This window comes from Aspergillus melleus (genome assembly GCF_016097325.1).
Source record: "Aspergillus melleus strain CBS 546.65 chromosome Unknown contig1, whole genome shotgun sequence".
Lineage (NCBI taxonomy): Eukaryota > Fungi > Ascomycota > Eurotiomycetes > Eurotiales > Aspergillaceae > Aspergillus > Aspergillus melleus.
This window is the reverse complement of record NW_025763370.1, coordinates 2159223-2184874: the sequence shown is the minus strand read 5'-3', so window position 1 is coordinate 2184874 and position 25652 is coordinate 2159223. Positions and strand designations below refer to the sequence as shown.

Genomic DNA, 25652 nt, shown 5'->3' with positions numbered 1-25652 from the left:
ATGGAAAGGAAGGAAGATGTTGGCAGTTTAAACAGGTCAAGTGGGTGGAAGCAGAACTCCGCACGTCGATGGCGTCATCGTCCTCACTCGCTGGAAAAGAATCCGCAGTGATTCATTAAGTATTATTAACTCCATCGATGAAAGTCTACCGTCAGGAACACCCGGCCTCCATCCTAGTGGCAAATGCATGTGTCTGTATTTGTATCACATCATTCATCCTTGGAGAGCTCGCGAGGTCATTTGGGTATCTACCTTGAACTCCGAGAATCATGGCAAAACGTAATTCAGCAGAAATAGGGGAAATTAAGCCAAAGAAATGTAAAAGAGAAAACAGGACAACAACGGAGAATAAACATAACGATCTAGAAAAAAGAGCCTAGCCAAATCCTATGCACCTTCGCCATACTCTCCTAACGTCCATACTTCTTGATCAGCTTTTGCATGATCGACACTGCCCCCGACCGATATCCGGCCCCAAAGATGGCATGGTGGTTCAGATGGTGATACCTGGCGGGTGTCAGTCCGATGCTTTTGGGCATCCGAGAAAACCCCCAAAAAGAAAACACTTACAGCTGGTACAACAGCACGCGATCGTCGTATTCCTCCACCGGTTCTGTCTTGGGGACAATACGATGATAGGCACTGAAGAACGACGATCCGAACCCGCCAAACATCTTCATGATCCCCAGATCAAACTCGCTGTGCGCGTAGCATGCGGACGGATCATAGACAACGTCCCCAATCTCTTCGTCTTCCTTGCGCCCGCTGGCGACGATGCGTCCGCGATCTGCATTTCCGCTCCAGAGATCACCATGCACCACGACGGGTGTGATTCCATCGCCATTTCCATCCCTGTCATAGCCCAGATGCCCGTCACCCAGCAGAGCGGGGACGACCGTGTTGGCCGTCCGTTCCACCAGGTCGCGCAGGTTGGCATCACGACCGTTGCGCGTCTCCGACGTTTCTAGAATCACCAACAGCCGCTCATTGGCGTAGAACTCAGCCCACGAGTCGTGATACCGGTTGGGCTGCTTCGTGTCGCCGCAGTACGTAGGAACCGGGAACCCAAACCGGCGTTTCCCCGTCTCAGGATCGGGCGGCGCCGGCGTCGAGTGCAGCTTGCCCAGTCGCTGAGCCAGGGGAGGCCCCGTTCGGCCCCCAACGCCCAGTTCCAAGAATTCGGTGGCCAGGAAAAAGCTCTTCCCGTTGCTCTCCTCGAGGAATCCCCAGGCCAGCGCGCGGGGGCAAAAGCCCGGCACCGAATTTGCGATGGCGTTCAAAGACTCGTACTCTCCCCTAAACATCTCCTCGGCCGCTTGACCGTCAGCTGAGGTCTTGACAAAATACTGGCGCTCTTCTTCCCCATCCTGGGTCGCGGGCGAGGGCACTGTTGCTCGAATAGCGCCCGTGCTGGTGAACCCCGAGCCCAAGCCAGACGTCGAGAGACTGGCCCTGGAGGAGTCGGGGATGGACAGAGCTCGCAAGAGAGACGTAGGGACAGGGGCCATTGTTGCCAGATAATGTGAGAGTGATGGGGAAGTATAAAAGCAAGATGGAAAAGGACAAACCGGATGGGAACCTTTTTGAACCTGCCGAGTGACGTCACCGTGTCCCTGGCTTATCGATAAGATAACGGTAGAACCTCCCCCTGAGGAAGAAGAGATAAAAAATAACTTCAGTTCTACGAAGTGCAGAAACTTCCACCAAAAGTCACGTTTCTATCGGATTCATTTATCATGTGCATCTTCTCGGTTCTCTTTGTACATCCAACAGCCTGTTAACGCCTCCTATTTGGCAAGAAAGAAAGGGGGAAGGAAAGAAGCCCTCGAGGATCCATCCACAATGGGCTTGAGGGCAAGGCAGGTAGTTCTTAACGCGTCAAAGCATTAACCAAATGTTGTGCAGTTTTAGTGCGTTCTCGGACATCAAGATCCGGATCGTCCTCGAGGCTGGCCAGTCGATCCACCACTCCGATCGAACGTAGCTTAAAGGCCCGCTCTCGACACCCGTCGTGATCGCTGGAATCATCCTCGTATGTGAGATTGATCACAACCCAAACACAGTTGGTCCGCACATCCCGATTAACATGATTGAAATAGCACATGAGGTGGCGGAGAAGATCCCGATGCGAGACCAGAAGCTGACGGTGCCAAGGGAGGCCGGCAGCGAGGTGGATAATGACAAACGTCACCGAGACCAGAATTTCCGTCGGCACTTGAATGGCCCGGTGCGCAGATGACTCTCGCCGATGCGGGAGTTGGATGCTGCGAGGACGCAATTTGTCCGATAGGGCGTCCAGAATCAGGTCCTGCCCGATTTCTGTAAACAGGTGGTCAATCATCTCCGAAGCTCCCAATCCGCAGACGAGGTTGCGCAGCAAATCAAATGTCTGTTCCTGCACCGCGATGTCATCCTGTCGAGCTTGCGTGGTTTGGTCTAGATCCCCGTGCAAGGCAAGCTTGCGCCGCCGGGTCACATCGGGCAAGAACATCTCGAGGCTCATTTTGGATGGCGGCAACGTGTCTGCCATCTTCATATCCTCATCACGCTGCTGGGAATTGTCCATGGGATTGAGCAAATCGACCTGTTCTCCCGCCGAGTTGGCTCGGCTCATTCCTGTCGAATTGCTGCCGTCCAACTCCTCGTCCAGTCCCCGTTTCGCTAAAGCGGTGGTGGGATCCTGCGTAATCACCTGCTTGATCCACCCGGGACCTAAGCCCGTGATGATCTTGACCTTCACGTCGTTTGTGGAGTTGTAGGCAACGTGCTTCAAGGCCCAGAGCGATTCGATGCGTAGTTTCGTGTTGACCGAATGAGCGTGCTCACATAGGATTGGCAGAATTTCCGCAGAAATTATGGCCTACATTTGTTGAGGGCGTCTTTAGTAGGAGCCGGATAGGAGCGAACTCAGGGACAAGGCTTACCTCTTTCATCGGACTGAAGTCGAGTGCCAGATTACAGATGACAGACGTGGCGGCAATCTGTACCTCAATGTCGGGGTGGCGGATCAAGACGAATAGGGGAGTCGCGACGCCAGCATCGATCAGGCTGGTTCTCAAGACACTGACGGAACGGGTGAGCATCCGCGCAGCACCGCAAGCAGCCAGCAATGTCGGGGTTGGATTGCCATCGGCGGCGGTATTTTTGGGATTCGAGGTGTCCGACTGAGGTTCGCTCGAGCATGGCTTGAGCGAGTCAATGATATACGGCACGACCCCGTTCTCGCAGACAGCTTTTCGGTATTCGTCCTTGAAGGGAACCAGGGCTGCCAGGGCCTTCAGAATGTTCTCGCGGTAACGCATCACATGACAGTGGGTGGGCGCATATCCGGGATGGCCGAGCCTGCACTCTGCCGGCTGCGTGTCGGACCCCCCCGTAGCATTATCGTCTGCGTCTGCATGCCACATGGGCTTCGTGTTCTGACGGATTGGGTTATACGTTTCCTTTAGCAGTTGGGAGAGCCGCTGGATAGCCCCGCCCTCGGCCGCATGTCTCTGCAGCTCCTGGTCATCCATGACGAGAGTGGCCAGCACTGCAGGAGCCTCTTCTCGAAGACGGTCGGGCGAAGGAACCAACCCCCCGTACTGCACGCCATCGTCGCACGACATTTCATGTTCCTTGTCCAGCATTCGGATCAGAATTGGGATCAGCAAGTAACACAGCATGGAGACCCGATGTTTCTTGGTGAGACCACGCCGAAACAACACGGTGACAAGGCGAGCTGCCATCAGCCGCGTCATGCCGGTTTCCGCACGGATGACATAAAGGAGCCAGGGAACGATGGCATTTTCATCATCCTCAGTGCTGGGGGCGTCAAAGACGGGAAGCGATGGAGGGTATGACTGGCTGTGCCGGCGGCGAGGCCCCTGCTGCCCCAAAGGCGGGAAGTTGGGAGTGCTCGCGGATGCTTTGTTATGCGCCAACGGGACGGATGGCAGGAGATGTTCTAGAGGGCTTGCGCCAGCGTGGCGAGGTACTGCAGACCCGGACAAGTACGTCGAACCCCACGGGGCCTTTTTGACGTCGGACGGAGCAAACTCGGGCAACTGCTTGGGAAACACTGTGACGATCCCCGGGGACGAGAGGAAATGCTCCGCCCGCCACTTGGAGTGCTCAATGATTACGGTTACAGCGCGCAAGATCGGTGCCAGCTTGGCGGTGGAGGGCGCAGGCAGAGGGAGCGAGCCTAGAGCGCCGGGTTCTTGCACATGCGCCTCTGCGCCCGGAAGCACGAAGCCTTGCGCAGCCACGAAAGATGCCACTTTCACGGCCAGGGCATCTAGAACCCCACACTCCGCCAGCACTGCCTTATGGGCTTCCTCGGAACATAATTTACCGACGAGACCGGCGGCGAGCTCGATGGCTGTTTGCTTCTCGTGAGAGCTGTACTCCTGGGTTATGATACGGGAAAGACAGCCGATATGCTCGGTGGAGAAGAGAAGGTCGGCTAGGCGAGGATCCTTGGGACCCTCCGGCTGATTTTGTAAGGGTAGTCGATCGGCGATGCTATTCAAGGTGCGAAGGATGGGAAGGACGAAGAAGGAAGGGCATTCTGGCGAAGAGAGGATAGACAGGAGTATGGATGGTAGGTCGCTGGCGAGAATCGGTGATAGGAACGATGCACCACCTGAACGCGAGAATATCAGCACACATGCGTCTTGATCGAGATAACACCGGGGCCGACACCGCCACCGCATATACCCCGGGAGTTCGAAAATTAAATACCTTGTACCAAACTACCTACGACGATGATCGCTTGCAGACAAGCCTCGTCCCCTTCCGACCTCGGACGGGAGTGGTCACGGTCTGAGGCCGTCTCATCGATGTCCGATGTGGCCGGTGTCTTATCGCCGGGCAGTCGGCAGGTGAGTATCTTGGCAAGGGTTGGGACGATGCCCCATCGAATCCAGGCCTCTTTGCGTTGATCATGGCCAATTGTCTCGTTTTTCAGCGTCCGAAGGGCGGCCGCTTGCGAGGAGGGGGAATCCGCAGTTTGCAGTTGTAAAAGAACCGGGGGTGTCGATGCGCGCGTCATGGTCCGAAAATCACCGCCTCCCGCGGGAGGATACTATGGCCGAGCAGGTCGGCCGGGAAAAAGAAGGAAAAGGCGAGAGAGGAAGGGGGAGAGAGATCGAAGCGAGAAGAGTCAAGGGAATCGAGGTAGATTATTCTCAAGAGTGTTGGGATCGAATGTCCAAGGCGTTGATGGATCAGGAGAGGGGCTTGGTTGCGTACAGCTAGCTAGCTTCGCCGGCAATCGACGAGTCCGTCTCTTTTCCTCTCGTCCTCTGGCGTTTAGCGGTGGATGGTCAGGAAGATGGGGAAGCGAAAGAATAAGAATAACTATATAAGAAAGCGACTAATAAACAGGTATGCGCAATGAGAAAACGCAGCATACGACGCAGGCTGCCGAAGGAGACTCGAATCATGAAGCGGTCCTTCTATGACGGATGGAGGTCGGCCAGACGCCTTGCCGTTTCCGGGCATCGCATCATGTGATGTCATGTGCCTTGTGTAGGCGGTGTGTCCGCAGTGTCACGTGCAGCGGTGGCTCTCGGGACTCCAAGTGTCAAAGTTGGAGTAAGTTGGAGTCGGCCACCTCCTGGCCTCCTTGGCCCCCTGGCGTATCACCCAAGGATTCCCTCGTTCAGACCTCTTCACCCGACTAACTATCCTCGTTGTCTTTCAAATCGGACGTTGTACAATTTCTGCAATCAGCCATATTGGTTTTTGGACGAGTCCGAGCATTACGGCGTGGGGTTGGCATCCATTCTTTTTGCAATCTTTCTAAGGCGGGGAAAATGTGACATTGACCTGAAGAAACCCATTATTGATTGCCCTCTTAGGTACGGAGCACTCCACTCTACTTCATACGGTATACCTACACTAGGTACACTAGGTACACTAGGTACACTAGGTACACTAGGTCTACAGAGTGAGAACTCCATTGAGTTTACTTCGTATACTCCGTACAGAAGGGGTTACTAGCAGGCGTGGCGGCGCCATCACCTGACTGCACTGAGCACACTACTACGTACCTTGCCGGGATTCCCTCGACGATACGGAGGAAACCTTCTTCGAGGCTGAAAGTTCGGTGCGACGTGCTCGATTGCGTGTCAACCGGGGGGATAGCCTTACATACAATATCAGCTAACTTATGTATACTCTGTTCCTGGGGAATAAATCAAGATATACTATGTAGATTACTAGGAGTGGAAAAAGACGGTTCCGCGTGCCGAGAAGAAGGCGTATGGTAACGCATGGGTAATAGGGCTCCGGCGGGTTTCAAAGGGATCGCGGTAATTTCAAATCCTGATTGGGCAATGTCGGGGGAAACGAGATCCGACCACGGAGATTCCCTGTTTTTTTAGTCTCAGCCTTACCCAATACGCCTGCCGTGGCGGGACTTGGCAAACCCGAGTTTTTTTCCCTTGGGTCTTTCAGTACGAGGCAAAATCTCCAGTTTTCTTCCCCTCTTCTTTACTTTCCTTGTTCTCGCTTTCTTTCTCCCCTTTTCATCTTCATCTCTTATCTCTCTCTCTCCCTCTTCCCATCACCTCATTCTACGCTTTTCAGCTTCTTTTCTTTCTTGAAAGAGCTGAGACGCGCAGATCATGATGCGCCTGGGCACGCCATATCCCTTAGTAGCAGCAGCACAAGGTTTCGCAGCGTCTGCCAGCTCCGTTGCACGTCGTTCAATCGTGCGCCCACGTGGTGGTCTCGTTGGGCGGAGATGCTAGTTTCCTCGCCCTCGCCCTCCGCCCTTCGCCCTTCCTCCTCTCCTTCCTCGCGCCCCCCTCGTTCTTCTTCTCTCTCCTCTCCCTCCGTTCCCCGTCTCCCGGTCGCTTCTGCCTCGTCCGCCGCCGCCGCCGCCGTTCCGACGACTGCCACGCCGGCATACCATCACCATCACCTCCAGCATCGGCATCAGCACTATGAGCCTGCCACCCACCCCGCTGCTGCTTCGTCTGGTCCTCCTCTTTCTCGGCGCTCTTCCCGCGTCGCCATCGAAGAGCTCCGATCGGCTCTAACCCGCCATTCCGTTGCTTCTTCCTCGTCTTCTCCAACATCCTCAGGGCCCTCAGGGGACCTCCCGGCCGGCCAATCCGCTGGGCTGACCACCCTTGGGGGCGGAAATAGCGCCTCGTCGAACGCTGCGGGTGACACCGTTGTTCCCCCTTCTCGACCTCCCGGTTCGTCCGACCATCCGGCCAATAACGGCGTTGCTGCCCATCCCTCCGCTTCTGTCTCCGCCCCTCCTCCATCTACTTCTTCTCATCCCCCAATGACCGCGCCCGTTCGCAGCAGCGCAGGGAATGGCGCAGGGTCCAACAAGCGTAACAGCCCCAATGACCCTGTCGCCAATGGCGCGCACGAGGTTGGCCTGGCTAGCTCCGACCTGGAAGGCTCGCAATCCAAGCGCTTGCGACCGAGCAAGCCCTCGGTGAAGGTGCTCCCCGTCCACTACGAGCAGGCGGATCCGCGGGATATAGTGGTCTTGATCTCCAGCATGCTCATGGAGCTGATTCGGTTCAATGACAAGATCCCTCTGCACCAGGGCCGTCTAACTCGGTTCCATTCCCGGTCGCCCCCGCGGATTTCCGTGCAGGATTATTTGCAGCGTCTTACCACCCATGCCACACTTTCGCCGCCCATTCTGTTAAGCATGGTATATTATATCGACCGACTCTGCGCGCTTTACCCTTCCTTCACCGTCTCCAGTTTAACCATCCATCGATTCCTCATCGCCAGCGCCACCGTTGCCAGCAAAGGGTTAAGCGACAGCTTCTGGACGAACAAAACGTATTCTCGAGTTGGAGGAATCAGTATGACGGAATTGGCACTCCTTGAACTGGAGTTTCTGTTCCGCGTAGAGTGGCGCATCGTCCCGCAACCCGAGGTGCTGGTGGACTATTACCAGAGCTTGGTAGAGAGGTGCGACGGATATGAAATTCAGCACGACGCCTAAAAAAAGAATCCTTCTTGTTTTCTTTTCTTTATCTTTTTTGTCTTCTTACGAAGGGGCTCGGTTCTTCTCAACATTTCAATCTATGGATTGGTGCTTCTGGACGATGAAACCGAAGATTTGCTTATCTCGGAAAATCTTTCGAATAATGCTCCCCTTTGTGACAGTACATATCGTGCATAAGACAGGACACGGAGTTGATGCTGTGTATACATACAACACAAGAGATGCTGCTCGGTGCTCTTGTTTGGGTTTATCATAGACCTTTCATTTCGTCTGTTCGACTCTCATCTCCATTGCTTTATCTTTTCATGACTCCCCACGGTCGGTGCATCCAAAGATGACCGGCTTCCCCCAGGCGTGTACATAATATTTCAATCCAATTTTCAAGCTCAGGCCTTCATCGCTGTAGAATCCCGGATGGGCAGGAGAGTAGGGCTTAGGTCATAGGGTACCGCGGTTAGGGTATTTTTGGGGCCCGTCGAGACCGCCAACCTTTCTTGACTTCACCTTTTCCCTCAAGTCGGAATTTCAATCCCACGTGGAAGATGCTGCTAGCTTTGTTCTTACTGTCTTGCAAGAATTCCTCCTTACTTTAAAAAGCAATTGCGTTCTAATCACCATAATCACCCATCCATACTTACCCCGCCCGCCGCTTCGCAAAATAGTACCCGACAATGGACGTCCAGCAGATCCTCCAGGGCGTACGGCCGCTCGTGGGCCAAGTCGTTCCCATCAGAACTGTGCAGGAGGCACGACCGCGTATAGATTTTGGTGCGTACAGGAAGGGAGGCTGAAAGGAACGAGCCCACGAAGGGGAACTCGAGATTGGACGACTTTGCTGATACCAGAATAGGCGATGCCTATGTAGTGGAAGTCAATGTGAAGGTTGCTTCCAAAGTAATCAAGTGAGTTATCTACCTCTGGTTTATTCTTCTCTACATCTATTTATGTCGATATGTCTATCTCAGAGCCCTGGACTCGAAATTCCCCCGCGACTCGTCGCAATCAACGGGCCACCTCCGACGATTCGCCAAACATACCCAATTGCCAGAGACGTTGCGATCCCACCTCATCAAAGGCGAGCCCTCCCCACAGACGATCTTCGCCTTGATTATGCCCCCTTTACCCGACGTCGACGAGCTCCGGAAAGTCCTTGCGCCGTTTGTTCCTGTCCCTCCCGCTCCAGACGCCGAGAACCCCTCGTCCTCCGGGCCGTCCGTCGCACCCGAAGACATCACCCTCCACACGATCCAAGTCCCGCTTCTGCCGCCTCTGAACATCCCGCAGGCTGACAACTGGTCCGCCACCTACTGGCCGGTCGTCTTCAACCCCGCCGCTCCCAAGGCCAACATTGCCCCGCCGCCGCAGATCCTGAGTCGCACTCGCGAATCCATCCAGCCCAAAGCCGGACACTACCTGGCCCTGGCGTCCCGCGTAGCGGATGAAGCGGAACAATCGGGGCGCGGGCGCCGCGTCGGCGCCGTGGTCGTGGATTCAGAGCTGGAATCTCAAATCGAGGCCACCGGCGACGAGGCGGATTCAACCCGCTGGGCAGATGCGGTTGTAGCAGTCGCCGGTGACGCGCGGTATTCTCGCCGAGAAGCCGGCGCGATGTCGCAGTCGGAACTACATCCAGGAGGAGGCCCCAACCCTGCCGGGGAGACGTACAACGCGGACCTAGAGGGCGGGCCGGAATTGCACGCGCTGATGCGCGCGGTCGATTTGATTGCCAGCGTGCGCCGCCAGGCGGACCCAGAGGAGAAGAAACCGCATCTCAACCCGCTAGAGGCATATTTCCTCTCCCAGTCAGAGGGCTTCTCCGAAGAAGTCTCGGATGACTCGCGCGAACATTCCCCTGTCGCAGAGAAGTACCAGAAGACCGAGACGGACGCCATCCCCAAGCCCTCGTCATCGAGTCACAGCAAGCCTGCTCCCCGTATCCGCACGCGCGAACACGGCGGCTACCTTTGTACGGACCTGGATGTGTACCTGACCCACGAGCCGTGTCTCTGCTGCTCCATGGGCCTGCTTCTTTCGCGCTTCCGATCCGTGACGTACCCTCGCCCCGGGCGCATGATGACCGGAGGACTGGCCTCGGAGCCTGTTATTGCTCCAACGGCGGACACGGTAGAGACAGAGCAGCCTTCTTCAACGGACGACGTGCCCACTGAAGCATCAGATGCCGCTGCGACGTCACCACCGACCCGAGAATACTACGGCCTGCACTGGCGCAAGGAACTGAACTGGCGGGCATTAGGATTCGAGTTCCTCGAAGACGGGGCCACAGAGTCCGAGCAACGAGTCGAAAAGGTCGATTTCCATGCATAAATAGAAGAGAAAGAAAAAAAAGTTAATTCACATACCCCTGGATCTTATAACCTATATAATAGACCGATACAATTCCGGAATTTCACAGAACTACTGGTCCATGGCTCGACTGTTTTCTTTCCGTTCATGTCCATAATCATACAGCAACCACACACTGCTGCTACAAGACAACGGATACCAAAAGCCCGCGACGATGCGGTGGTTCCTACCAAACCAACTAATGCCAACAGCATTGGTCAAGGGCCGAGGGCTGCCTACACGCACGCCGGCCACCATTCATTCCATCTCGATGAGAAGGACCAGGTCGAGGAGTGGATAGTGAGGTCGAGATGAGAAAGACTTGTTTCTCGGTATGCATTTTAGGAATATTCGGGCGATGAAGATAAACAGACGGAAGAAGGATCTCAAGAACGACGAAAGATGTTCATCGATTAGGGCACGGTTATGTCTCTCGTATGTAAGGTAACCCCCGCTGCTTTCATGGCCAAACCAACACAAGAGTCAACAAAAACATGGGGAAGAGACCCCCCGGCTATGTGTTATGCAATAGTTAATGAGGACATACATGCATCGCTTTCATTTGCTTCCTCCTTATTCCGGCACAGCGGATTCCCAAAGGTAGGATAAAGATGAGAAAGGAAAAGCAAAAAAGGAAAATGCCCAAGGATAATCATGCGTATCAAACTTTTATGATTTTATTCCCATTATTTCCATTATGCATAATGATCATGAGACCAAGAGATTAGAAGCGAGATAAAAGAAAAAACTAGCTAGTCGTCATTACCGAATCACAAAAGAGACTCGTCGACTACTCCAATTGTCTATCCTTGAAGCGCACGGGCACGGCGCGAAAGGGGAGGTATTTTCCGAAGAATGGGATCGTGCGGTGCGTTCTGCGCAATCGACATGTACAAATTGTCGAGGCGCTGCAACAGAACCGACATGATTCTGGGCGCGACTTCAAGGATGTCCCGATCCTGTTCACAAACCAGTGTTAGTAAGGGCAGATAGACACTTTGTCATCTGGATACACATACCAAGGGATTCACAGTTTGCAGAACCACCTCCAACCAAGCGAGACGCTCAGGCACGTTCGTTTGGAGAGAAGACGTCACAGCAACACCAACGGACAGAGCCACAATGGGCGAAAGGTTGGTCAGGTACGAAGGACTCAGTCGAATGAACAGGTTGTCAAACAGGTCGGCCTGTTGGTCGGATTGCAGCCACTGCACACTAGTTAGTCAAGGTGGATCGAGGGGCTAATGACGACAGAGGTGACAAACCTTCACAGAGCCCTCTTCATACCGTCCCTCGCTGATCAACCGAGTAATTTCTGCCAGCTCTAGATCTTCCGCCGTCATGGCGCTAGACGGTCCGGCAGACGAAGCAGCCGCGGGAGACTGACGCGAGGCGCGTCGCTGCTCTTCCTGCTGAGAAGCCGCAACATGGTTCAGCTTCAGAATTTCATTCTGGAAGTTGGTCTGTGCCGCGGCCATTGAAGCAACCGTATCGGACAGGCCACGAACCAGGGTCGTGAGCTGATCAATCTTGGCGGCGTCGTTCTGGCGCTGGACTTCAAACTGCTGGAACTGCGCCTGCATCTGACGCTCCAGATCGGCGCCAACCTTCTCGGTGACTCTGGCGGTCAGGTTCTTGAAAGCCGGCGTGACGGCGTTGTTGACGGTCTTCGAAATCTCGCCGTCGAGGTAAGGCGTAAGTTTCTGACTCACGGCCTCCGACAGAACCTTGACCACCTCGGGCTGTTGCACGGCACGGCTCACAGATTCGGGCAGAGCCTGGCGCAGTTCGCGGGGAACAACGCCGCCAATCTGCTGGGCGACAACGCTGCTCAGCTGCTTTCCAACGGCAGTGGAGGTCAGGTCCGACAGAGCGGGAACCACCTCGGAACGGATGCTGTCCGACACAATGCGTGCGAGATTCTTCTCCACGTTCTCGGAAAGGGTGCTCGACACCAGGCGCAGAACCTGGTCCTGCTTGGCTGCGGACGCGGCATCCCAGCTGCGCCGTTCGTCGTCCAAGCGGCGGTACAGGCCTTCAATCTCGCGGCCGAGACTCTTGTTGAATTGGGTGGACACTCCGTTCTGCAGCGCTTCCATGTGTCGGTCCAAGTTGTCGCTGACTCCGACATTGAGGGTGGGTGGCAGCGGCGCGGTCTCGGCGGGGACTGGAGCGGCGGCCTTGGAACCGTCACTGCCGTTAGGCTGTTCGCCGCTGAGCGGAGGTTGAGCTGCAGGGACGGGTGCTTCGCTGGAGACCGCACTGGGGATCGCATCCTTGGCCTTTGTGGCGGGCACATCGACAGCGGACTTCTTTTTGTTCTTTTTCTTGTCCTGTTTTTCGGAAGTGGCCGCCGTGGCAACCGGTTCGGCGGCCGGCTGCTCGTCACCGACCTTCTTCCTGGGCTGCTTGGTGGGGGACTGGGTGCGAAGAGCAGAGGCAGAAGCGGCGCTGACCGATTCGGCCGTCGGTTCAGGCACCTTCTTGGCGACCTCCTTGGGGCCGGTCTTGGAGGGAGTTGAAGCGGTGTCCCCGTTGATGGAAGGCTCGTCTGTCACGTACGTGGGGAAGGTCTGGAGCTCGGAGATCTCGATCAACCCTTCCTCCAGGGCGTTGACCTGGCGGAGGATCTTGTTCTCCGTGCTCCAGCCCAGGTCTTCCTTTTTGATGTTCAAGCACGTAACACCCCGCGAGTGCATCACGTAAAGCTCGAACAGGCTGCTGTCATCGCCCGCCCCCTTGGTAATAGGCAGCAGATCCAGGCTCCGAAGCTGGCCCTTGGAGTTGAAAGAAATTTCACGGATACCACTCAGACAGGCCGTCGACTCAGGCTTGGGCAGGCTGCTGTCTTTCTCGGCGGAACGTTTGACGAATGAGGCCTGCGACATGGGCTGCAAGTTGTAGCGAGGCGCTGAAAGATGGACGAAGTAGATCGAGTTGCGCGTGGGATGGCCGACGACAATGATGCCAGATCCGGGGTGGTAGGCGACGCTGCAAATGGCATCCGACTCGTTCTCGTGGGGGAACTTGAGCTCCTGCACAGCCTTGCCCAGCCCAATATCCCAGAGCTGCAAGGTGTGGTTTTGCTTCAATCCGACCAGAACGTACCGGAGTGCCATCGACTTCACGTAAGGCCGCAGCTTGTCGATGAAGAGGACCGAGGTGGGCCATGACTTCTCTGCAGGAGAGCCGGTCACGAAGGTGTTCAGCGGAACGCGAACCTCAGTCGGGCTGGGTCCGCTCGTGAAGAAAGTTGAGTTGGTAGACACCTCGCGAATGTCCCAGAATCGAAGGCGACCGGTCTTGTCGAGGGAGGCGATGACGGTGTCATCATCGCTGAACATGAAGTCCTTGCCGGCCTTGCCAGTGGAAATCTTCAGGGCGCGCTCCTTGAAAAACTTTTCGGTGTTGACGGTGCGCTGATTACCCGAGACGCCATAAGCCGGATTGGCCGCAGCCTGGGGAGAGATCACGTAAATGTTCTTGCCACGGCCGATGGCGAACAGACCGGGGTGACGAGAGCTCCGTTTGGCCCGCGTTTTCAGCTGGCCACCGGAGGTGTTCTCGTCCGAGGCCGGGAAAGGAGGGAAGATGAGACTCTCGCTCTCAAGGGCGTCCAGTTCAAAGAGGTCCTTGTCGGCCTTGGAGATCAGTGCCCAGTACACCGTACCGCTGACACCGATGCCCAGCACGGCCTGCTCTTCGGACACACCGCTCGTGGTCTGAGATGTGCACACTGCGACGTTGAACACACGGTCGCGGGTGGCCCTAAACACCTGTTTATCGCTGCCGTCATCCTGGCGGATGATGCGGATGCCTCCGTTCTTAGCCAGGGCGTAGACAATGTAGTCCGAAGTGGCCGACGTCAGAGAGCGGTCTAACTGGTCAAAATCCTTCTTCAGGCGCGCAATATCCATGATGCCGTCATCCCGCAAGACCGACAGCTTTCCGGGATAGACCTTCACGGCGATCGAGATGAACGGCTTCAGGGGGAAGTTGTGGACAGCAACCACGCGCTGCTCTTCCTTCTCGGCGCTGTCTTCTGCGCTTTCCCAGCTGTCGGCAAGCGCCTCGCCGTTGCTCTGGTTAGAGATCTCCTTGGCCGCAGCTGCAGTCTCCTTGACAGCCTCTTGAAAATCCTCGTCTTTAAGGATTTCCTTGGCCTCTGCAGCAGTCTCACGCAGGTGGTCTGCAACCGATGAAAGCACCTCCTGGGTGCTGTCGTCGCGAGCCGCCGACACCGCGGGGTTCAGCTGTTCCTCGGCTCCCGCCTGCTCGTCCACGTCGCGGCAGAGCTGGTCCACCAGCTTGTCGACGACCTGGTTCACCGCGTTCTTTTGGTCTTCAGCCAGAGGTGGTGACTTGGCGCGCTTTCCCTTGGTGTAAACGGGAGTCGGTTCTACTTCAGTGGTCACGTTGATTTCTTCAGTCTCGGTGACCTCAATGGCCGAGCTCTCGCTGCTCCCGGAATTGGCCTGTGGAGGAGTCTCTTTGTGGGGAGACGCGGCAGCCAATTGGTCAAAGGGATTGACGTAGGTGAAGATAGAGTCCTTGGACACGGGGGAGGGCCTAGAAGGAGGAGCAAACGCGTCCGGTTTCCCGGGAACGACGTCGTCGGGGCGGGAACCCATGGCCAGCGATTCCTCGACGGCCTGGACAGACGGCATCGGGAGGCTGCCGGATTCCACCTCAGGATAAGGAGATTTCTGGGGGGAAATCGAAGCCGGCGACTGAGACATCGACTTCACCGGACCCTCTGGCACGTCATGACCAGGTTTGGGACGGTTCAGCAAGCGCAGAAGCATGTCCTGGGTGTTTTCTGCGGTCGGGGCAGTAGAAGAGCCTTCTCCAACCCCGGCAGATCCAGGATGATACTGCGAGCCGGCAGGTCTCACGGGAGGAGCCGCACCGCCCTGTCGACCGAAGAGAGAAGCGACCAAGTCCGAGGCAGAGATGTTTCTCGCGTGAGCAGACTTGTTGCTGTCCTCCGGGGTGAGCTCATGGGCATGCGATGGTCTCTCCTGGTCGGCCCCAGCAACAGGCACCTGTTGCTGGGCAGCGACGGCAGGGCCAGCTCCGGATTGGTTGAACTTGAGCAGATTCAACAGATTGGCGGCCCGGTCGGGGTTCTGAGGCAACGGCTGGTGCTGATGCAGCGGTGGCTGAGGGTGGTGATGATGCTGAGGATGCAGTTGCTGCTGAGGGAACATCTCACCGCGAGGCGTCGGCACGTTGGGGCTCAGAATATCCGATCCGTGGTGGGGAGGAGTGTTCAGAGGCGAGGGACTGTGAATAGTCGACGAGACCGACGGGTGACGGTAGCCGTGCTGCTGCAGCTGCGGATGAGGGTGAGGGAAGCTCTGGCCATCGTAGGGCGGCTGTTGATGCTGCTGGCGGTATCCCGGATGGTACTGCTGAGGATAAGGAGGCATGGGAGCATCCTGACCCGGCGTGTTCGAAGGAGATGGGCGTGGCCGGATGCTGGCCAGGAGAGCCTGAAGATCATTTGGGGTGGACATTTCTGTCGCTCGCCGTGACAATTAGGCGACCACCAAACGACTGAATTCAGAGCTCTGAAGCTGAGGGCAAGAAGGGACTCTTGAGAGAGCTCTCTTTCGAGAGTTCCGAACGAGAGAAGCCGCCCGAACCAGGCGAAGAAATGAATGTGAATAAAAGAAAGCGTCAAATGACAGACTATGGTACAAGATGAATTATTAAGAGGGTCGGACCAAAGGGATTGGAAGGGGTGAAGGGAGAGAGAGGTAGGTGAGGGAAGAAGGAAGAGGAAGAGGAAGAGAGAGAGAGAGAGAGAGAGAAAAGAGGAAGAAAAGAAGACCGACGGTGGCTTTTGGCTTGTGGCTGGTGCGAGCTGTCAAGCGGTGTTTTCTGCCGTACGCCCACACCGCCACAGAAAAAATGCCTGAGACCTCAGGCAGCCCTGCGCCCGGGATGATCGCCTTCTTCGATGGCTTTCGAAGTGCTGGCACTGCATTCATCCATGATTCACTCATCCACTCACTCATGGCCCAACACCTGTCTGACTGGCCACCTCTCATTCACACCTCCTTCACCTGCACACAACAACCCTGAGCACTTGCATCATTAGCATTTGCCACTAACCGGTTCTCCACCGCATTTTCTCTTTCCTCTCCGCCGACTCCTCGAGCCAAGTACGGAGCAATACTATTGCCACTACTATCATTGCCCAGAACAAGTACATATCAAAAAAAAAAAAAAAACCTAATAATCAAGAATCTCTCATCACAATGTTCTGCTTACGGAGGTGAGTCCAAACCTTTCTCGCAGCTACATATATATCTACATGTATATACTTGCAACAATACACTGTCCAAAATGCTAATCCCGCAATCCCTCCATTCTTCATGAATTAGCTGGTTACCTCTGCTCTTCATTCCAACCAACGCCTCCCCACTCTTCATCATCTCCTTCGTCACCCTCACCTACGTCCTCCATCGTCCGTGTATCTACTGTTCCGCCCTCCTCCTGATCCTCTTCCTTTCCTCCTGTCACTGGTCCGACCGATGCTTCTTCGACCTCCGCGGTGACTGGTTCTCGCCTCGCTTCACCACCTCCACCACCGCTGCCATTCCCGACGGCGTGGGGTCTTTACATCCCTCCTCCGCTTTCTACTCCCCCGCGAATGCCTCGATGCTGGCCCCCTCCGAAACCCTGGCCGAGTATGTCTGGGAGACCGTCAACACTACTACCAAGGCTCTCGCCGCTGCCGTCGTCGACGAGGCTCAACGTCGTCTCGCACTGAATGGCACCTCCGACGCGGCCGCCGGTATATCGGATCTGCGCCAGGACGAATGGACTGGGATCGGACTGGAGTGGTTGCGCAGCTTGCTTGGACGACGTGAATGGACGCTGCCGTGTGTGGATGTCAAGGTTCGGTTATAGATGGTGAGAGAGATCGGGACGGGGGGAGATCCAACTTCTCATAAAAAAAATATATACTTCGGAAAAATCATACTCGGCCGGTCTTTCTGCGATGGTATCTATATGCCGCTCGTTGGCACGTTTTTATATTCCCTGCGACTCACATCTTCGACTTCGAATGCTGGAGTACGCTTACTTCCGACTCTTGGCGAAAAGGATCCAGATACGTTGTATCCTTGTTGTTTCAGTTCAACACGCCACACTGGAAAAGTTTCAGTGGGAAGGTGGAAAGGAAAAGCTCTTTTTGTCGAAAGCATTTCCAGGATTCGAAAATGAGGATTTACACATATAGAATGAGAGAGAGTGAGAGAGCGTGGTTTTCTATTTTCTTCATTATTCCGACTGCGAGCGTCTTCTATCTACCTTCATTCGTGCGCTTTTCTGTCCTTGCAGCGTGCCTCTTCTCTTGTTGCTCCCTTCCACAGGTGAAGGGAGGTTCGACCTTCTCTTCCGTTATACCTATTGTACATACATACTTTTAGCCTAAGCTCTGTAATTGTTTATGACCGAGAGGATTCATCCCCGCGAAGAGAACTCCTTTTTTGAATCAAAACACCGTGACAGATTCCATGTTGCCTTACGCGCATTCACATTAACATTCACATCACAAATGATAATAGGTAGGGATTGATTATTAAACATAAAACATACACACTAATTACAAGCAAATAGGTATCTAACACGGGTGATAGAGGGAGAGAAAAAGAAAAAGAAGAAAGATATAGTAAAACGAGTTATGCCAACAGTGACCATAACGATGCCTTGCAGGGAGAGAGATCAACCAGACAGGGGGGGAAAGCAAATGCATGGTAAACGATCATGATCAAGGCGTAAACCATCCCTCGAGGGCCACATCAAGAAAAGTATCGTGAAAACATCAGGTATAGAACAGGTAAGAACATGGTATCAAAACATTCCGGACTCGTTAGATTCCGTGGAAAACATATCATAGACAGTAAAACATCGCAGGTGTAGGTTGAGGGAGGGTATGAGACCAAAAGTCAGGTAGGTCGGCGTGTGTTCTGGAAGAAAAGACCCCCGGGATCGCGCACCTACTCCAAAGGCAAGCGTCGAGTCGAGATTCTAAGGAGAGTGAGGAAAACAATTATGGCAAACGATCTGCGGGCATATATGAGTGTGTTTGGAGGCACATCTGGCCAATTAGTTGTTGTATGTTCCGGGGAGCGCAGGCACGGGCCAGTCATCCTCCGTGATGCTGCTCCAGAAGACCCAAACCATGACCACCGACAAGAGGGTGAAGAGGGTCTCAAACAGAGCGCCGTTGATCTTTCCACTTGTCGCCTGGCAGAGGTGGGTGCTGATCACGTAGTTGAAAATTTGCCCGATGGCGAATAGGAGGCCGGCACCGATCAGATAAACTAGAGCGACAGTCAATTTACAGTCCAAACCCAACAACCTTGGAGGAAAGAACACAAAGGGGAACATACACATTGGTCGGAATTCACCGAGAACACGGATCACAAGGACGGTCTCCAGAACAAAGAACAGCACCAAACAGACGAGGGGAAACAGCTGATACAGAACGTAGAGCGCGATATTGCGGTAGCCGGTAGACTCGTTCGGCGCGAATTCCCCGGTCCAGTTAAAACCTGTATCCAAGGCGATATACCCCGTACCGATGAAAAACACTATGGCGGACGAGATGAAGAGACCGAGGGAAGCTGGGGTGCCGTCATCGAGGAACTGGAATCCCACGAAAGCGTTTAACAAGAGAATCCAACATGTTGCGGTAATCGCAGCGATATGCGCAGCCGAGAAACCCTAGCAAAGAAAAAGACGGCTGATGAGTTTCATCGATTCAATTGAGGGCGAGCAGTCAATATCATACCTTGCGAACCGCGCTATCGAGGGGAAAACCGCCCACGCTAAAGATTTCGCAAATCTCAATGACAATAAAACCCAGCAAGAATAGTTGTATTTCCCTGTCAGTCCGCCAGTCAGCAACCCCAATCCGTTTCGCCGCCATTTAATTCCGACGTACCTTCTCCCAACGGCCGCTTGTTTCCGGTCTGACCGCCACAGCAGGAAAAGCGAAGTCAAGATAGCGATGAAGGCCAGCAAAATCGAGCCTGCGAAGAAGTCAGCGCTGCCGCCTTGGCGCACGCAGAACCGTGAATCCTTGGAATGCCATACCCAAATTGCTGAGGTTTCGATCACCGCTGAGGCCGATGCCGAGGAGCGCACACCCGCTGAACGCTTTATTAGGGGGCTGATTGTTGTCGACAAAAAGCTGAGGGGGCGCAAGAAGACCGGGGATTAGCGAGACGTGGCGGACCAATGGAATAATCACCGCAGGCAAGCAATTTGATATATCATAAACCATATATCCATCAGGAGGGGAGGGGACGCCGGAATCCATTCACGTACATTGCAGACCGGTAGAGTCGAATCCCGGCAGAAGTCCTACACGTGCCGACGATCAGCGGTCAGCTCTGAGAATGTTCTTGTTTTCTCAATCCCCTCGACTCGGCCTTTTCAGGTCCCGGTTGGAGGGAGGTCGGCGACTCACGTGGAATTTGCCAAACTGTGTCGAGCCCATGGTTATCGATCGTGGGCACGATAGACCATGCGAAGGGTGTTTTGGCAGGGAGAACGAAGAGCAGAACGGGCGAGGCGCGGCGTGGTTGAAATGGACGATTTCCTCGGACCCACGCTCAGGGCCGGATTATGAGCGTTACCCGGCGCAGATCTCCGGTGCAAGAAATTCGGGCGGGATTTTTGGGTCTTGGACTCTTGGTATTATTGTCTATCGTTGAGCGGGATTGAAGTGACCGGAGACGATCGTGTGGAAGGAAGATTGCCAGACGAGGGGAGGAGCCAGCGAAATTAATGTAGATTCTTATTTGTTGTTATCGCAATGAGCCCGAAGCGACGGGGCCAGAGGAGAAAGAGAGGATTGACACGTTGGGTTTGACCGTCAGACCTGCAGGAGTGACGAGACGGGTCGAAAGCGGATTAGATTAAATTAAGTCGAACGAGAGAACTGCAAGGTCGAGCGAGCAGAAGCAGAAGCAGAGGCAGAAGCGAGAGAGAAGGAGAGAGGGTCGAGAGCGTGGGGCAGGATATCTGCAGGAGGGAGAATAAGATTGACGGTGGATGTGAGGAGAAGATCCGACGCGATGGGCGAAGTCGAGAGGACTTCAGGTCTTATGGAGCGGAGACAATAATTGGATTTCGGGTGGAAATGAGAAATGAGGGCGTCGAGCGACGATGGCGACTAACAGACACAGACTAAGAGACTAACAGACTAACAGACTGGCTAGTGTGGAATGGGTCGAGACTAGCAAACACTAACGGGGTGGCCGTTGCAAAGAACAAGATGCGTCCCTTGAGGGAATGGAGAGAGGCTGGATGCATGGATGGGTTCCTGGCTCGTGGCCTCGAATCCGAGACCCTTGATTCGTGCAGCCTTCAATTTCACCAGGTACCTTAAGGTAGTTCTACAGTCAACCATCAACACATTACAGTGCCTGTCGCTCATCCATGGATCGCTGGTCGGCTCCCTAATTATAGATTAGAGCAACATTCCAGTGGAAGTCTCTTCCCTCGGTCTATCTATATAGTATAGCTAGTCTCTACGGTGTCTGTCCTGTCTCTCCGATCGATCCACACAGACTCAAGATTCAATTAGAACTATCTCGTTGAATATCCATAGCAACTGAGGCTGGTCCGGTTACGACGGTAATCGATTGCCGCTCGGTCCTTGCGTCGGCCGATCGACTGCTTCTTTTGCTTAATTTCTATCAACTACGAGAAGTAATTAAATGTCCAGGATGTACATCCAGCTGTACATATTCTATTCCTTCGTATTTCCCCAATGCAATGTTCACCATGTCGGCGGAGAACACCTTACGTGAGGGTTGCTGGAGTTGCCAATAGCGCCAGAAATAGCAATCTCCGAAGACTGGTACGTGCCAACTAAAAATTAGAAACTAATGGAGCCTGAACCACTCTTGCCTGAGCTTATGACGCAGCCTTCAATTTCCGTATTGTGTAGATGACATCGGAGACGGTGGTCGCCCTCAACGACCCAAAGCAAGGTAGCAGGGCCATATCTCGTTGCCTAGTCAGTAGTCACACCTCGTAGCAGGATCGACCCGACAGTGCCCACCTGGCGATCGGCGTCAATATGTATCAAGCAGATCTAGCAGACATCCTCGATCTCCAATTCCTTCCCGTCATGCTCGCCCAGATCCAGCTTTAAGGTTCGTCCGAACAACTCAAGCAGCATCTCAAAGCAGACCTTGCTGATGGCGGGGTCGTAGCGTCCCTTGCTGAGCTCATCGCGGATAAACGCATCTAGATCCCCAGAATCAGTAAACGGAAAAATAACATGAAGAAAAATGAAAAAGAAAGGGAAAGAGAAGGAAATAAAGCATCCCTTCGGATGCTACTCCCTGGCAACGTACGCTGCGCCCAAGCCACCTCGTAAAAGCCAAACAAGACCCCTCGATCATGAAGAGTCTTCCGGATCAAATCCCTTCCCTCAGGTGGGACATGGTTGTCATTCTTCCCGAAGATCTGCCACCTCCTATTAGCATGTAGTACAAAATCATAATGAAGGGAAGGGCCCTTGAAGCGTCGGCAACAAATAGGATCACGCCAACCGCCAACGGCTGGTTCGATTCCTGTCTTACAAATCGTAAGACAAGGATCGAAAACAAGGACTCACCATGAGAAGTTCCCCCTTGATATCGCCGGCTCGCGCCAAGCTATCGTCGTTCTTGCCCTCGGCCAGAGTCTTGCTATGGATGTCTGTGGCGAAGTAACACACCGCTGCCTTCACTCGGCTGTCCAACGCACAGCGATACGCAAGATGTCCGCCCAGGCACATACCCGTTGCACCGACACGGCCATTGCACGTGGGGAGCGACAAGAGATAGTCCACGCACAACGAGGCGTCCTCATCGTAAGCAGCCAGTTTCTAGGAAAGAACAAGGTCAGAAAAACCTGCTTCTACTCACATTCGGACTGGCTCGGTGCGTCTCTGCCAAGTAAGATAAGATACGCACCTTGGTGATTTTCCACTTGTTGCCGTTGTCCGTATCCTCGGCATTGTATTCCAATGGCTCCGGACCAGTGAATTCATGATAGGTGGATGGCGCCGCGCAAATATATCCTTGACCGGCGATTTGTCTGGCGAAGCGCGCAACGGGACCCGTGACTATGCGGGGAGAGAGTCCGAGTCAGTTTCTGATGACCTGTCTTTGCAAGACGCGGAGAATTGGAAACGGCGGTGGCGGGCTTGCCTTGGTAGATTTCACTAAAGACTACTACGCCGGGGAATCGGGCCTTGGGGTAGCCGGGAACAGTAGGGTGGAAGACATAGATGCCTTGGGTGGCGCGGGTCAGCAGTCGTACTTGAGGGCGTTTCTAAACTTCTTATACATACGCATGCTTCCCTGGCCGTCCGCCTTGGTCGGCACATCGTGGAAGGATTCTTGGATCAACATTGTGCGCTAATTAAGTCTGACGGACTGAGCTGTCTGTCTCTCGAAGCAATCAAGAAGAGCAGAAAAACACCGCGGGGTCTATCGATAAGATCGCATCGAGGGGTCCTGGTCATGTGATTCCGAGGGGGGTTTTCTCCTCTACAGTCAATTCGCAACGCAATCAATCCCAATCACAGCGCATCAACGTTTTCATATATTAGACATCAAAGCACAAGGGGCCCAAATCATAGCAGGGTAATAATGTACATGGAATGATAAAGGCGTGTATAAAACAATACAGGCAAATTTTCGAAATTAAAGCCAGGCAAATGCCAAAGAATTCAAAACAAGGCAAAAGCAGCACGCTCTGGCTACAGTTATAATGCGGGACGGGCATGCATGTCCCTGCCAGAATTGGCAGATAATGATTAAAAAGGCGGTGCACAAGACCCTATAGAAGTCGAAAGATTCGGATAATGAATTGAAAATGCAGCGCCGGTCGCGACCATGGCCGTAAATATCGCGACAAAAGCTGTCTGAGGGTATCGGGTCGTTCTTCTTAGATCACATACTGCTCAACCGGTTAGTCGTCGATCGCAGGTGGTATACACGAGTTAAAAACTTACGGGAATGAACAAGTAGGGCACTTGTCTCTCGTACTCCCTCCAGGCTTCGCCGTACTTGTTCCGGCACCGCTGGATATCACGCATGGCTCGGTGGCTAATCATGCACGCAAAGAAAAGAGGGTAGAACCAGGGGAAGGGGCTGTTGAAGCCGGTAATGAGGCCCCAGTTCAAGGCGAAGAAAAGATCGCAGGTGTAATGGATCTTGCGAGCCTTGCCATCTGTCAAAGAGTAAGCAACGGTGTTTGACATGAAAATATCGGGATCACTTACACCAGCCGTCGACCAAGATCTTCGAGCCGTCCGCGGAAGTGATCGTCTTGGGGTTCTCCACGGTCTGCCACGGCAACTGAGGGAAGGTTTTCCGGAAGACCAGGGTACCCCGTTCCTGCTGGCGGAAGCGGTTCTTCTGGCTGTTAGTCGTGTCCCAGATCCAGTAGACGAAGAGATACGCGGCGTAGAGAACCACCAGGAAGTAGCGGTTCCAGTGGTAGGTGGCCGGGTCGTGGTTGGCCAGATAGATCGTGCAGTGGCAGTAACTAAGGGGCACGCCGGCAAGGTTCCAGAAGATCAGCATGAAGCCCCATTTTTCATAGTACATATCCCTAATTCCTCGCGTTAGCACGATCCGTTCGAACGGGACATTCTAGTCCAGGATCAGAGCCTTACCAAGTCGACACGATGCACTCTTCGCCCTTGGAACAGGCGTTCGCGTAAAGGAAATGAGCCATCAACAGGAACCCGACTTCTCCAGACACGTATCCGTAGACCTCGTACTGCCTGGCGGCGGCACCCATGGTGACGAAAAGAAGAATGTACCAGGGGAGGCGGACCTCAAAAAACATCTTGAAATCCAGGATGCCGAACATGCGGGGGTTGAGTTCGGCGCCCATAAAGAAGTCATAGATGTGATGGCCAGTCATGCGGTGCTCGGCGCCACGGTACAGTGCCGAAAAGTAGGCGACGAAAGAAACCAGAAATCCGGACAGAATGGCGACGCTCAGAAGAGGGCCGAACTCATCGATGATGGTGTAGAGCTTGAAAACACCGGTGACATGCAGCAACAAGGCTAGCACAATGCTCGTGTAGAAGGACCAGACGGCAGAGCAGTAGTAGGGCAGCTGCTTGCCTCCGAGCTGTGGCAGAGGACGACCCATGACGGTGATTCCGGGGAGGAGCAAGTAGCAAGCGCCCTCGAAGATGAAGAACACCCAGTAGATGGTCCACGCCTTCAAAGAGGGGAAAGCGCCCTCGTACACCAGATGACCCAAATGCGCGACGAATTCCGAGGCACTCTGGCCGTCAGACGGACGAGGGAATTTGCCATCGTAGTAGGTGGCGCCAATCCACATGTAGTACATCAACAATGGGAACCCAATCATCATGGACAGCACGCCGTAGGAGCCTCCAAACTCAAAGTGGCCGCTGTAGTCGATCTTGGGGTCCTTGCCCTCCTCCCAGCCGTCGACCACCCGGGGCTTCTTTTGGATCGTCGCACTTTCCTTGGGTTCCTCCTCGGAGGCGTCCTCGGAGGTATCCTCGGGTTTCGACTTTGCGGAAGTGCGCCTGCGAGTCGCAGACTTGGGGTTTTCTCGAATATCAATAGCAGAGTCGGAAGCATCATCCGTGTTGGTGTCAGATGCCAATGCGCTGTTGCGGGTGACCCGACGGCCGGGGGTTTCGATGAAGCCAGGGCGCTCCATTTTCCTGGCGAAGAAGGCACAGAGGTCAGTTTCAAGCCATTGGAAAAGTCAATTGCACAGATACCAGGCCCTAGAGCGACCTAGGAGAAAAAAAGAGAGAGACCAAGGCCAAATGGTTTGGGGCGACTACCACAAGGTGGCCTCTTCCATTCGACTTGAACCCCCTTCTTTTTTATTTTGCCGCAGCGGACATTCCCTGGCAGGTAAACAAATTACTTACCTAGGGGTTTTCCCCGTCTGAGAGCGTGTGACAGTCATTATGACCTGACCATGCGACGAGCGCAATGTAGAAGAGAAAAATAAGGTGGTCAAAAAAAGACGAAAAGTCCAGAAGCGGCGGGATTGACGCGAGGAGGAAATGAGGGAAATGAGGGAGAGAAGAAGGGAAAACAGAGAATGTTGATTTCCTCGGGGCCGCGTATTGTCAGTACGGTATTATTCGGTATAATGCCCACATTCAGGGGGGTAATAATCAGGTTGGGGGTTTTCCCGATGTATGGTCCGTAATCAATAAGTTACCGCCATCGGTGGTTATAACTTATAAGATAACTATAGACTATGGACTATGGACTATGGACTATGGACTATGGAGTAAAGA

The 25652-nt window shown here is 54.2% G+C and overlaps 10 protein-coding genes across 10 annotated transcripts; 3 read left to right on the top strand and 7 right to left on the bottom strand.

Annotated features, from left to right (window-relative positions):
* Window positions 1-410: 410 nt before the first annotated feature.
* LDX57_000785 (putative fructosamine-3-kinase) lies at window positions 411-1508 on the bottom strand (the record flags this gene model as incomplete). Its single annotated transcript, XM_046082430.1, has 2 exons — window positions 411-507; window positions 571-1508. 2 exons carry the CDS (start codon window positions 1506-1508, stop codon window positions 411-413), a joined length of 1035 nt encoding a protein of 344 aa, XP_045938387.1.
* Window positions 1509-1870: 362 nt separating this feature from the next.
* Window positions 1871-4697, bottom strand: LDX57_000784 (uncharacterized protein; the record flags this gene model as incomplete). The annotated part of the gene is made up of 2 exons (XM_046082429.1): window positions 1871-2860; window positions 2925-4697. The coding sequence occupies 2 exons, from the start codon at window positions 4695-4697 to the stop codon at window positions 1871-1873; spliced, it is 2763 nt and encodes a 920-aa protein (XP_045938386.1).
* A 20-nt stretch (window positions 4698-4717) lies between these two features.
* Window positions 4718-5035, bottom strand: LDX57_000783 (uncharacterized protein; the record flags this gene model as incomplete). Its single annotated transcript, XM_046082428.1, has 1 exon — window positions 4718-5035. One exon carries the CDS (start codon window positions 5033-5035, stop codon window positions 4718-4720), a length of 318 nt encoding a protein of 105 aa, XP_045938385.1.
* A 1698-nt stretch (window positions 5036-6733) lies between these two features.
* Window positions 6734-7969, top strand: phoB (regulatory cyclin phoB; the record flags this gene model as incomplete). Its single annotated transcript, XM_046082427.1, has 1 exon — window positions 6734-7969. The coding sequence occupies one exon, from the start codon at window positions 6734-6736 to the stop codon at window positions 7967-7969; it is 1236 nt and encodes a 411-aa protein (XP_045938384.1).
* Window positions 7970-8643: 674 nt separating this feature from the next.
* On the top strand, window positions 8644-10297 carry LDX57_000781 (putative tRNA-specific adenosine-34 deaminase subunit Tad3; the record flags this gene model as incomplete). The annotated part of the gene is made up of 3 exons (XM_046082426.1): window positions 8644-8740; window positions 8823-8874; window positions 8938-10297. 3 exons carry the CDS (start codon window positions 8644-8646, stop codon window positions 10295-10297), a joined length of 1509 nt encoding a protein of 502 aa, XP_045938383.1.
* Window positions 10298-11118: 821 nt separating this feature from the next.
* On the bottom strand, window positions 11119-15834 carry LDX57_000780 (uncharacterized protein; the record flags this gene model as incomplete). Its single annotated transcript, XM_046082425.1, has 3 exons — window positions 11119-11274; window positions 11335-11523; window positions 11581-15834. 3 exons carry the CDS (start codon window positions 15832-15834, stop codon window positions 11119-11121), a joined length of 4599 nt encoding a protein of 1532 aa, XP_045938382.1.
* Window positions 15835-16581: 747 nt separating this feature from the next.
* LDX57_000779 (uncharacterized protein) lies at window positions 16582-17236 on the top strand (the record flags this gene model as incomplete). The annotated part of the gene is made up of 2 exons (XM_046082424.1): window positions 16582-16598; window positions 16708-17236. The coding sequence occupies 2 exons, from the start codon at window positions 16582-16584 to the stop codon at window positions 17234-17236; spliced, it is 546 nt and encodes a 181-aa protein (XP_045938381.1).
* A 1200-nt stretch (window positions 17237-18436) lies between these two features.
* Window positions 18437-19835, bottom strand: LDX57_000778 (chitin synthase export chaperone; the record flags this gene model as incomplete). Its single annotated transcript, XM_046082423.1, has 7 exons — window positions 18437-18654; window positions 18724-19057; window positions 19125-19218; window positions 19278-19365; window positions 19430-19526; window positions 19664-19699; window positions 19806-19835. The coding sequence occupies 7 exons, from the start codon at window positions 19833-19835 to the stop codon at window positions 18437-18439; spliced, it is 897 nt and encodes a 298-aa protein (XP_045938380.1).
* A 1605-nt stretch (window positions 19836-21440) lies between these two features.
* Window positions 21441-22749, bottom strand: LDX57_000777 (dienelactone hydrolase family protein; the record flags this gene model as incomplete). Its single annotated transcript, XM_046082422.1, has 6 exons — window positions 21441-21595; window positions 21706-21817; window positions 21969-22220; window positions 22309-22460; window positions 22546-22629; window positions 22689-22749. 6 exons carry the CDS (start codon window positions 22747-22749, stop codon window positions 21441-21443), a joined length of 816 nt encoding a protein of 271 aa, XP_045938379.1.
* Window positions 22750-23287: 538 nt separating this feature from the next.
* On the bottom strand, window positions 23288-25312 carry erg4 (c-24(28) sterol reductase; the record flags this gene model as incomplete). The annotated part of the gene is made up of 5 exons (XM_046082421.1): window positions 23288-23299; window positions 23355-23572; window positions 23625-23956; window positions 24021-25058; window positions 25275-25312. 5 exons carry the CDS (start codon window positions 25310-25312, stop codon window positions 23288-23290), a joined length of 1638 nt encoding a protein of 545 aa, XP_045938378.1.
* Between the last annotated feature and the right edge of the window lie 340 nt (window positions 25313-25652).